The following is a 12,500-nucleotide window of genomic DNA, read 5'->3' as shown; positions in this document are numbered from 1 at the left end:
GTTTCGTGACCATGATGTTTGTGATTGGCTCTCGCACCCTGATCAAACCAAACCACCCGTCGGGTAACACCAGGTCTTTGAGTTTAGTTTAGTTCAGTTTAGTTTACTTTTTTATTTAGAGAAAATAAGATAAGACATGAGAGATGGAGAACAAACCCAAACATACAGTATATAATGCAAAGAAGTTCCACAGCTTTTCAATATATATGAGAAGAAATAAATAAGTAATAATAATATTATTATGTAACATGTAGTGTGTACAGATATACTATATACAGATTTCTTATGAAATTGATTGCTCTAGGGAGCAGGAGAATATTTTTTTTCTGCAGATGTGGTTAAAAAGTTTTATAAAGAAAATATTTTATATGTAGTTTAAATATAGTTTAGTTTAGTTACTACAGCAAAGATTCCCAATTGGTAAAAATACTCATTTTGTGAATCAAATGATTATTTGTATACTATAGTATTAATTAATATTTTTAATTAGCTTTTGTTTATGTTTTTATTATTTTTAAGTTTTCATTTTTGTTTGAGCTTTATTAATTTTGTTATGTGCTTTTATCATTTTTATTAGTTTTTAAAAAATACTAAAATATTATAAATATTTATATTTCATATTATATTCAAATATATTTCATTTTTAATATCTAAATATTTAGCTTTCATTTATTTTTTAGTTCAATTTCAGTAATTTTAGTATTTCAATTTATTTATATTAATTTGTTGACGATTTTTTATAGTTTTTATCTTTTATATGTAATCTTTTTCTTGAAGATTATAAAGTTTCAAAGACTTTTTTGCTTCAATTGAATATTTTAATTAGCTGGTTGGTTAAAGGCTTAACTAATTATTCAATACTTTTTTGGGAATTTGTTAAGAAGAAAATGGCAATGCATATATTTATTTGACACTGGACACTGTTTTGGCGGGAAATATTGTAACTTTTTTTTTTCGTAAAGGGAAGCCGAAGGGGACAGATCATTTATGGCGGAAGAAAGACAATAATTCACATGACTTGAAACTCCTCTCATTCATGTCTCTGACGTGTGGCGGCAGCTAGGCTAACGTGCTAGCTCAGCGCAGTGCTAATGGCCTCTGTCAGCTCCTGCCGTGGTGTCAGGACTCATATACACCCTGCCCAGCCGCAGCGCACACACACTCACACACACTCACTCGGGCACCGGGGGTGGCGTGGACGCGGGTGAAGATGCCAGGGGGTCAGTGTCAGAAACAGAGGTACAGACGCGGACGTAAATCAGAGTGGAGCTGAGTGAACTTTGACCTCTGTGGCCGGAGCCATGAAGTTTTCAGCAGCGCCTCGGGCGCAGGAAACTCCACTGCTAATGTGCCGTAATTAGGACACTGTTACCAAGGCAACGGGGAAAGGGAGAGTAATGATTGGGTGAAAAAGCTGCCAGTCGCGCTGATGGAATGTGTCACGCTTGCCTAATAACGGCAACATTACGGTGGAATATTAGCACTATTATAATATTTATTCGTGTTTTGAGTTAGCTTTAATTTAAAATTTTCAGTTTTCATTTTAGTTTGTGTCAGTAATTTTGTTCTGTGTTTGTCATTTTTATTATTATTTCTTTTTAACTGTATTTTTATTTCTGTTTTACTTTTAGTAATTTTATCCATCCATCCATCCATCCATCCATCCATCCATCCATCCATCCATCCATCCATCCATACATTTATCCATCCATCCATCCATCCATCCATTTATCCATCCATTTATCCATCCGTCTATCCATCCATCCGTCTATCTATCCATCCATCCATCCATCCATCCATCCATTTATCCATTTATCCATCCGTCTATCCATCCATCCATCCATCCATCCATCCATCCATCCATCCATCCATTTATCCATCCATCCATTTATCCATCCATCCATTTATCCATCCATCCATTTATCCATCCATCCATCCGTCCATCCATCCATCCATCCATCCATCCATCCATTTATCCATCAGTCCATCCATCCATCCATTTATCCATCAGTCCATCCATCCATCCATCCATCCATCCAATTATCCATCCAATTATCCATCCATTTATCCATCCATCCATTTATCCATCAGTCCATCCATCCATCCATTTATCCATCAGTCCATCCATCCATCCATTTATCCATCAGTCCATCCATCCATCCATTTATCCATCAGTCCATCCATCCATCCATCCATCCATCCATCCATCCAATTATCCATCCATTTATCCATCCGTCCATCCATCCATCCATCCATCCATTTATCCATCCGTCCATCCATCCATCCATCCATCCATCCATTTATCCATCCGTCCATCCATCCATCCATCCATCCATCCATCCATCCATCCATCCATCCATCCATCCATCCATTTATCCTTCAGTCCATCCATCCATCCATCCATCCAATTTTCCATCCATTTATCCATCCGTCTATCCATCCATCCATCCAATTATCCATCAGTCCATTCATACATCCATCGATCTATCCAGTCACAATGCAAAAAATATATTTACTTAATTATTTCCTGGACATTCCCATTCTGGTCATAATACACGTGATGTACACAGACAGACGACAAATAACATGTCTGAGAACTTGATTTAATAATAATTTAATATTTTTTAACAATATTTATATCACATTCATTATTTTATTTAATTATTTTTATTTTATGCTCATTGTCCATAATACATGTGATGCAAATGTGGGTAGCTGACAAAAAATATCCACGAGCATTTATTTATTTACTACTTTATTTATTTAATTTTTATTCACTCACATCCACATTCCCATTTTGTTCAGAATCACTCGTGATGCACACGGATACTCGACAGAAAACGTACATTTATTTAATTTTTATTTGTATGTTGATATCTAAAAAAATATATATATTTAAAAAATATAATAATAATAGTTTATTCAACATCAACATTTTAGGTTAAAATGCGAAAGAATGTAGTAGGAGTGAATATTTCAGGTTCTGTAACTGGCCACCATTACTTTTAAGTTTCTCACCTCTACTAATCAGTCTTTTGATTGGTTAATTTCATCCTGCATGAACAACTATCAGAACAATACATACAAAAATACTTTTTAATGTTGTTAAAGTAGTTTATCCATGCGAGTAAACATCAGTGGCTGATTGTCGAATATATTAAATGCTTTGAATATGCATTTATATATATTCAAATTTATTTATTAGGATAAACCCCTTGAGATGCACCATCTCGTTTTCGAGGGGGTCCTAAAATACATCACAACCATCAACAAAAGAACAATAATAAAATAACCAAAAATACAATTATACATTTGTCAATATACAGACAGACAACAAACAAACACAACACACAAAGAACCACAAATACAGAGCAACAACAACAACACAAATAATATATAATATGTTGATTATAGTCTTCAGTACTGCATGTAAATAAGATATTGTGCCGTGAGATCACACTGATTTTGGTCTGTTATTTCAGAGACGATGATGACATCAATGATGTGGCGTCTATGGCCGGCGTGAACCTCAACGAAGAGAGCGCTCGTATTCTAGCGACCAACTCTGAGCTGGTGGGAACGCAGATCCGCTCCTGTAAAGACGAGGCGTTCCTGCCGACGGGTCTGTTACACCGGCGGATACTGGAAACAGGTAGAGTATCACATGTTCACACCGCTAGATATATGTTTAGAAGAGTCTCACAAACCCGTCTCATTGTTCCGGGATGATATGGGGTTAAAACGCCTGGAGCTTGTAAACGTTCTCTGTTCTTGTAAATGTAGGCCAGTCCACGCTCGCTTTGGGCCACCAGGAGTGTGTGTCCTTATTGTTCCACCAAACTCTTGCTAAATCTGAATTTTTATTGTTGTCACCAGTAGAAACACGTTTTTATTAGTGCTGGGCAACGATTAATCACATCCAAAATAAAAGTTTGTGTTTACATAATTTGTGTGTGTGTACTGTGTATAATTATTTTGTATATATAAATACACACACTCATGCATGTATACATTTGAGAAATATTTGCATGTATATACTGTATATATATTTATATTATATATATAATTACACACACTCATGCATGTATACATTTGATAAATATTTGCATGTATATACTGTATATATATTAATATTATATATATAATTACACACATTTCATGCATGTATACATTTGAGAAATATTTGCATGTATATACTGTATATATATTTTTATTATATATATATATATATATATATATATATATATATATATATAAATACACACACTCATGCATGTATACATTTGAGAAATATTTGCATGTATATATATTTATATTATATATATATATATATATATATATATAAATACACACTCATGCATGTATACATTGACATATTTGCATGTATATACTGTATATATATTTATATTATATATAAATATAAATTTTGTATTTTTATATATATATATATAACACATTTTTCTTAAATATAAACATGCATGTGTGTGTATATATACAAAATAATTATACACAGTGAGTACACACACATATATTATGTAAACACAAACTTTTATTTTGGATGTGATTTATCGTTGCCCAGCACTAGTTTTTACATTTGTGGTTTTGCATCTTTTCAACTGGATCCGGGACTGTTTTCACATGGTTAAAGAGGTCATAACATGGAAAAGTGGTTCGATTACCATGGAAAAATGTGCGACTCATCCTTCTGTGTTTGTGTAAATAAATAAGAAAAAGAGCAGCTCGTTCATTGCAAGAGCCACTTGTGATGAAAGCTGAATGTTTGTCTGCCTAGATTTGCATCGTATCCGCATTTCTGTCAACATGTTTATTTAACCTGGAACATTCCTCAGCATAAGCTGGAATATATAGTTTTATAGTTTTTTAAGAAAGAAAGTAATACTTTTAGTCATCAAGAATGCATTAAATTGGTCAAAAGTGTGTAAAGACATTTATATAATGCTTAAAAAAATCAAATAAATGCTGTTCTTTTCATCAGGGGACAAAAATATGAAGTTGTTTTCAACATTGATAATAATCATAAATGTCTCTTGAGCATCAAATCATCATATTAGAGTGATTTCTGAAGGATCATGTGACACTGAAGACTGGAGTAATGATGCTGAAAATACAGCTTTGATCACAGGAATAAACTCAAATAGAAAACAGTGATTTGAATTTGTAATAATATTTCACATTTTTTTCTGTATTTTTGATCAAATCAATGCAATTTTTGATCAAATGCAGCCTTTTTGTATGGTACTGAATGTGTAGAAAACGAGGTTTCCAGTTCATTCTTAAATCGAGCGATAGACGTTTGGGTGAATTGCTCCCAAACACGTCATTTAAAACAACCTCATTCATTCAATGTGATTCTCCTTGTGCGATTTGCTTTGTATAGTTTACAAATGCTACAGCATCTCAGAAGAGTCAAGCTAATTTACTGCTAAACGAAGTACGATTTCTCTCACAAATTGCACCATTTTCAGACTAGAATCTAAGGACGTAGAAAGTTCTTTCCTCACAAACAAGTTTAAACTAGCACTTGTTCTCTCACCCTCGTGTTCGCTACACATTAGATCTCTCGGTTAAGCGTCAGAAGCCCTGGGGTTTCTGTTTTACCGCGCGTTAGCGTTGGCATCGAGCTGTCGCTGGGAGAAGCGTGTAATTCTTCTCAAAGGTGCAGGAGTGTGTGTAGGAGGACGAAGCGCCCCCTGCTGGGCCGGGCCGGGCCGGTGTGTGTCGATGATGGGCTGCTGGAGAACTCTTAGGTGACAGCAAACCAAGGGAGGCACAAATCCTGCCAGCTCGGCTCAATCTGAGAGAAATGCACACACACAACCCAACAAACCTCAATGCACACAAACACCCTTGTACACAAAGATCTTTCCTACACAGTTATCATGTCTTTTACCTTTACTTAACATCAAATGCATGCTTTGTGTGTGCATCCCTGCTCAATCAGTAGAGCATGATACTTGCAACACCAAGGTCATGGGTTTTCAATTGGCCGGGAATGCATGGACTAATAAAAATCATACCTAGAATGCATTGCAAGTCGCTTTGAATAAAAGCATCTGCCAAATGCATCAATGTAAATATAGTTCATGCATATCACCTTGAGATCTGTCTGTGCAGATCTCTGGTTCCAGGTGTCTCATGTAACCCGCATCAGATCACAGTAATTGCGCTGACTGAAGCTTGTCTCCTCTGATAGATTGTTTATAGGGGACGAGGAGGAAAAGTTGACGCTTCTAAGTCTAATTTTAAAACACAGGTAAACCTGCATTAAGAGATTTGCCAAAGATTTTATCCTCTGCAAAACCAGCTTGTTATTTTTTCCCCCCCCGGACCAAATAGAAATTCCTCAGTTCATCTAAAATCTTGTGTTTTTTAAAAGAGCCGTATAGCCTTAAGAAACTCCTCATGTTTTGACATTCCTAAGATTTCTTTTTTACTTGTTCCCTTGTAAGATCTCGTTCGGAGTCATTAAGGACAGTCTCGGCACGTTTAGCGGCCGATTTAAATAATTGGTGTGGTTTTCTTAAAATAATAGTGGAAGGAGAACTTATGTTAATAGCAAATTAAAGACGGGGATGTTGTAGATAGAAGTGCTGTAAAGGTTTGCAGCGTTCTTTTAAAACTCCAGCGCTTATTATCCTTTAAAGTAAAAGTTGTCAACTCACGTGAAAGAGCTGTTTTTCTTTTCCTATGATCTCTTTTTCATAGGAAAGAAAAATTGAAATTGAAAAGTCGATTTAAATGTTTCTCCTCAGTATGAAATAGAGACATTTGCTCTTGTTTCTCAGATGCTTCTCATTATAAAACGACACTCGTAATCGCTTATTTTTCTCAAAAATTTCACAGACTGTGCTCAGATTTGCCAAGATCCCAATTAAGATCTCAATAGATTCGTCCAATATCAAATTATCTGTGCTGCTATTTTACAGCTCTATATATTTAGTGTATGACAATTTGTGTCTGTGTAAGAAATTTTAGGAGAAAAAGTCAAAGTTGCTTGTTTAAGTCTTCTGGGTGGTTGGATCAGGTTTGCCGACCTTCCAAACCACAGAGGCTCATCCACACTCATTTTTCTGAAATTTTAGGAAATCAGGTTTGAAGATGAGCCTCAGAAGCTGTAAACCTACCTCAGCATATTTGTGTTTTAAGCGCAGGTCGTGTCAGTTCACCATAACAAACCTTTATTTTCTCAACACACATTGGACCTTTTTTGTGGAGGATTTATAAGATAGGACAGATGTAATTTTCTCTCGTTGGACTTCCTTCCAAACATCTGTGCGGTGATGTGTTTTGTTTGATTATTGATATTTTCTTGTTTCAGCTAAGAAGTTTGGAGTGACGGACGTACCGCTGGAGGCTGTGAGCTTCATCTCTCACGCCACCCAGTCCAGATTACGAACGGTGCTGGAGAAAGTTTCCTCCATCGCCCAGAACAGAATGGACTCTTGTAAGGTACGAGACGGGATCAGTGTGCAAGAGAGGCTTTTATTTATACATGTATTCTGTTGCTGTAAATAGTTTTCCTACAAATGACACAAACATTATTTTAGTGTCACAAACACACATTGTTTCATTCATCTGCTCACAGCTAAAACTAATACAAACATTAACATAACATAATTAGCTGTTCAACACTTAAAATATCTGGAGAGAAACAATGATTTATTTAGAATTACTAACATTAGTCATGCATTGGGTATTTATTCGTCTGTTTGCTTGTGAATGCAATGCCCTAACAACCACTGGAACACACTAGCAGCTCCCTAGTGATGCCTTAGCTACGCCCTAGCAACCACCTTCTTGAATACACTAGTAACCACATAGCAACACCTAAGCAACCACACAGAATTCCATATAAACCATCTTGAATACACTAGCAACCACATAGCAACACCTAAGCAAACACCCAGAATGCCCAATAAAGCACCTTAAACACTCTAGAAACCACCCAGCAATGCCCTAACAACCACTGGAACACTTTATCAGCTCCCTAGTGATGCTCTAGCAACGCCCTAGCAACCACCTTAAATACACTAGTGACCACATTGTAACACCTAAGCAACCACACAGAATGCCATATAAACCATCTTAAACACTCTAGAAACCACATAGCAATGCCCTAACAACCACTGGAACACTCTAGCAGCTCCCTAGTGATGCCCTAGCGACACCCTACCTTGAATACACTAGCAACCACATAGCAACACCTAAGCAACCACACAGCATGTCCAATAAAGCATCTTGAACACTCTAGAAACCACCCAGCAATGCCCTAACAACCACTGGAACACACTAGCAGCTCCCTAGTGATGCCTTAGCAACGCCCTAGCAACCACCTTGAATACACTAGCAACCACATGGTAACACCTAAGCAACCACACAGAATGCCATATAAAGCATCTTTAACACTCTAGAAACCACATAGCAATGCCCCTAACAAACACTGGACACTTTATCAGCTCCCTAGTGATGCCCTAGCAACGCCTTAGCAACCACCTTGAATACACTAGCAACCACATAGCAACACCTAAGCAACCACACAGCATGTCCAATAAAGCATCTTGAACACTCTAGAAACCAGCCAGCAATGCCCTAACAACCACTGGAACACACTAGCAGCTCCCTAGTGATGCCTTAGCAACGCCCTAGCAACCACCTTGAATACACTAGCAACCACATGGTAACACCTAAGCAACCACACAGAATGCCATATAAAGCATCTTTAACACTCTAGAAACCACATAGCAATGCCCCTAACAAACACTGGACACTTTATCAGCTCCCTAGTGATGCCCTAGCAACGCCTTAGCAACCACCTTGAATACACTAGCAATGCCCTAACATATGTGAATAAAAGCCTAAATTAAATCTGTTCATCAAATAAAGCGATCGAGTCTCTTTAGAAAATTTACACTAAAAAATTCATATTGATTAGTTTTACGATCTCTTTATAAACTTTATGAAGCGTCAAAGTGGTAGTTGCGTAGACTGTCAATGGAGGGACAGAAAGCTCTCCATTTTAAATAAAAAGATCTTTATTTGTGTTCTGAAGATGAATGAAACGGGTTTGGAACGACATGAGGGTGAATAATTAATGACAGAATTTTTATTTTTAGGTGAACAAACCCATTTGACACACAATCATATTGTAAAGTGTTGCTGAAATACTGCTGTGAAAGTGGAAACTTTTGGGCACAGAAATGACAAAGAGACGGAAGCATCCAGGTAAACAATTCAATATTCAGACCCACAGCCAGAGAGTCCAACTCACGCTTTAACCGCACAGTCGAGACGTCGCATCAACGGGAGCCCAAGACGAACAAAACAAACCCACAAACGAGGAAAAAACAGCTTTAAAAGCTGTTTATTTGTGTACATGGCGAGTAGTTCAGCGGAGAGGAGCGCTGTCACGGACGACGCACGATTTGTTGTTTTGTTTTTCTGTTTGGTGTGTGTTGTGGCTTTTTGTTTTGTTGGTTTGCGTCTGCCGCCGCTTTATAAATGAGCCGTGTGCAGCCGTGTGAAGACACTGTTGACATCAGCGAAACACAAGATCGTCCTGACTTCATAGCCAACAAAGGACAGGAGAGATGGAGCCAGGGATGAGAGGAGAGACGAGCTCGTCAGAAAATGAAAAGAAGCAGGAAGTGCATAAAACAATCGAGGTCGCATTCTGAAGTAAACATGTTTTTTGCGTTAGCCCCTTAAACTTCCGTCTCACCTGGTTTTCATCACCATTGAGTCATAATAAACACTCATTAATAAGTTAAAATGTGTTTACGAGTATGAGAAGTGTTGAGCTCTTTCTCTGTGTGTCTTCAGGAAGGCGAGGGGTACGAGCAGTCGTCTGATGTGCGCTCGCAGCTCAGGTTTTTTGAGCAGCTGGAACGGATGGAGAAGCAGAGGAAAGATGAGCGAGAGCGAGAGATTCTCCTCCGCGCGGCGAAGGTAATCTCTCAGATCCTCTCCTGGCGAACGCTAATGACGGAGAAGCGCAAACTGGACTAATAAACCAGTCAGATCGCACACCATCTTTTTCTTTTCACATACATATATTGTGTATGTGTAGTATATGTATGTGAAATGAACTTTTGAATATATGATTATAGATTTATTATCTCTGTAGATTTATTATTTTGTAGACATTTCCTTAACCCTCAGGTGCTCTTTGGTCATTTCTGAGCGAAAGAAATTCTGTTTTGAAATTTAAAAAATCACAGCTTCATCGGAATGTTACGAAACTTGCTGACTTTTATGGCATTGGGTATGTGAACACACAAAAAAAAATTGAGGTCATGATCCGAGCAGTTTAAGTGGTCGTAAAAAAAATAGTCACACTTGTGCTCTTCGGTAAAAAATGGCACTAATCTGACTTCAAAAATTGGATTTAAAAGGCCAGGTCTCTATATTAATCTGAAATACTGCAATAATTGAAGAAATATTTTTATAAAAAAATAAAAAAAATAAAAATTGTATTATTTTCAATGGCAAAAATGGACCATAAATATTGCATAAATATTAATAAGTAAACATCAAATTGTCTCAAAATACAAAATTAAAAAGAAAAAATATTATTGAACAAAAATAAATTGCATTGGTTTTACTGGGATGGAGAAAGTTTCATTTTTAGGTGTCCGGTCACTTCTGACCGGGAAGATAACAAGTGTGACTTTCGAAACGAAGAGCACCTGAGGGTTAAATAAATATAGTTTAATAAGTTTTACTTCTTCCTACTCCTTTTTGTACATGTAAATAGATTTTTTTTTAAGTACTGGAAAGTATGGAGTTTTATCTGTTTTTTTTACAATTTGTTTTTCCTCTGGTTTCTTTTTTAATTGTATTTACATGTTCAAAATAAAGATATCAATCAATCAATCAATCAATCAATCAATCAATCAATCAATCACACGCTTATTAGTTTTAAAACTGATTACATCGTAAGAAAACCATATTCGCTTGTGTCAGTTCTATATAAAACACCAATCAATATGATTTTTGAGTATCATTCCTGATATTTAGCATTAAATCAAGTTAATTTGCCATTATCAGATGCTTGAATTTTGCAATAAATGATCTGCAGGAAAGCAGAGGGATTCACTTTCGTTCCGGTAGAGAACGTTTCTTCTGTTTTGGGTCATAAAAAAAGTCGGAAATTAATTTGGGATTTTCATTGCTTGAAAATCTTGATATAAATAGACCTTTATAAAATTAAAACCATAAAAAACATTTTTGATTTGATTTATGACAAACTTATTTGATTTCATCTAGTTTCCAAAGCAACATTTCTCATTTTCATTTAGTTTAACTTGATGTACTGAAATAACTCAAAAATAAAAATGACAAAAAACCACACAAAAATTCAAATCACAGAACTAATATCTGTGAAAAAAACTTTTTTGCATCATTGCATTCATTTTTGCCAGTTTGCAGATATCAAGTTACAATAATGAAATTATGCAATTTACACAAGAATGTTTTTATTTACACAGAAACAGTATATCTGGTGTGCATGCAGTGAAAGAGCTCATCATGCTGTGACTGATCAGATCTCATCCCACAACTTGTCTGAGGATGTTTGAAGAAAGTTTATATCTGAGAGTGTGCGTCTGATCCTGGAAGCCCCTGATAACCCCAGACGACGGAGTTTCCAATTAAAGATGCGATTGCGTTCCCATTTCCCGTCGCCCGCGGCACCGCAGTGAAATAGTTGGGCTCGTTCCCATCATTAATTCATTTAGCTCAGAGACGATGACCCGCCGCAAAGACCCCCTCGCCTCCCTTCGGCCTAATGATGTTATTATGCCGGAGCTAGATTATATTTCCGCTGGCCGGCCAAAACGACACAGTTTAGCTCAGATGTGAGTGTGAATGGCCACGCCGACCTCTGCGACTTTGTTTCGGGACGGGACGTTATGCAAGCTGAAGTGTCACGGTTGTGAGGAATTTGAACTCCGCTGAAGCTTAAAATGCGATCAGGGAAACATGGTGTGTGTTCTCAACTCAAACGCATCGTAAACGTGTCGTCTGTAGCAAATCATTGCCACTGTAGTCTGGAAACAATGAACGAATCAGTCCCATTCGTTAACATTAGTTTATTACAACAGTGACACTATTAGAAGAAAAGGTTCCATTTAGAACCTTAAAGGGTTCCATCAGGAATGCATATATAGAACCTTTTACCGGTTCCATTATGGGGTCATTATATGGATTTAGTGTTAATTGTGATTAAACAGTTTATAAACACACTTCATCACTAGAAAAAATGAAATAACCCATTAAACATGAGAGTATTATGCAATTATTTAAGACATATAACATTATTTAAGCGTTCCTTAAAATTGAGTCATGAACTCTATATAGAGTGTAACATGAACTAACAATGAACAATACTTCTACAGCAGTTAGTAATCTTACTTTATCTTAATTTAAAATCAAAAGTTGTAACTGTTAATTCACTGTGAACTGTTTTTCTATTAACTAAC

General features: G+C 36.5%; 1 protein-coding gene across 1 annotated transcript in view; it reads left to right on the top strand.

The window, feature by feature from the left end:
- Positions 1-10,026, top strand: part of LOC130078083 (transcription initiation factor TFIID subunit 4) — a 44,263-nt gene extending 34,237 nt beyond the window's left edge. Inside the window, exons 10-12 of the mRNA XM_056243572.1 lie at positions 3,483-3,652; positions 7,340-7,470; positions 9,841-10,026. Coding sequence (XP_056099547.1) covers positions 3,483-3,652; positions 7,340-7,470; positions 9,841-10,026 — 487 coding nt within the window. The remainder of the gene's footprint in view (positions 1-3,482; positions 3,653-7,339; positions 7,471-9,840) is intronic.
- Positions 10,027-12,500: the final 2,474 nt, after the last annotated feature.

The sequence above is a fragment of the Rhinichthys klamathensis genome, unplaced genomic scaffold (assembly GCF_029890125.1).
Source record: "Rhinichthys klamathensis goyatoka isolate OS25496 unplaced genomic scaffold, OSU_Roscu_1.1 h1tg000813l_1, whole genome shotgun sequence".
Lineage (NCBI taxonomy): Eukaryota > Metazoa > Chordata > Actinopteri > Cypriniformes > Leuciscidae > Rhinichthys > Rhinichthys klamathensis.
The sequence above is the reverse complement of the archived record's forward strand: the minus strand, read 5'-3'. Positions and strand labels throughout refer to the sequence as shown.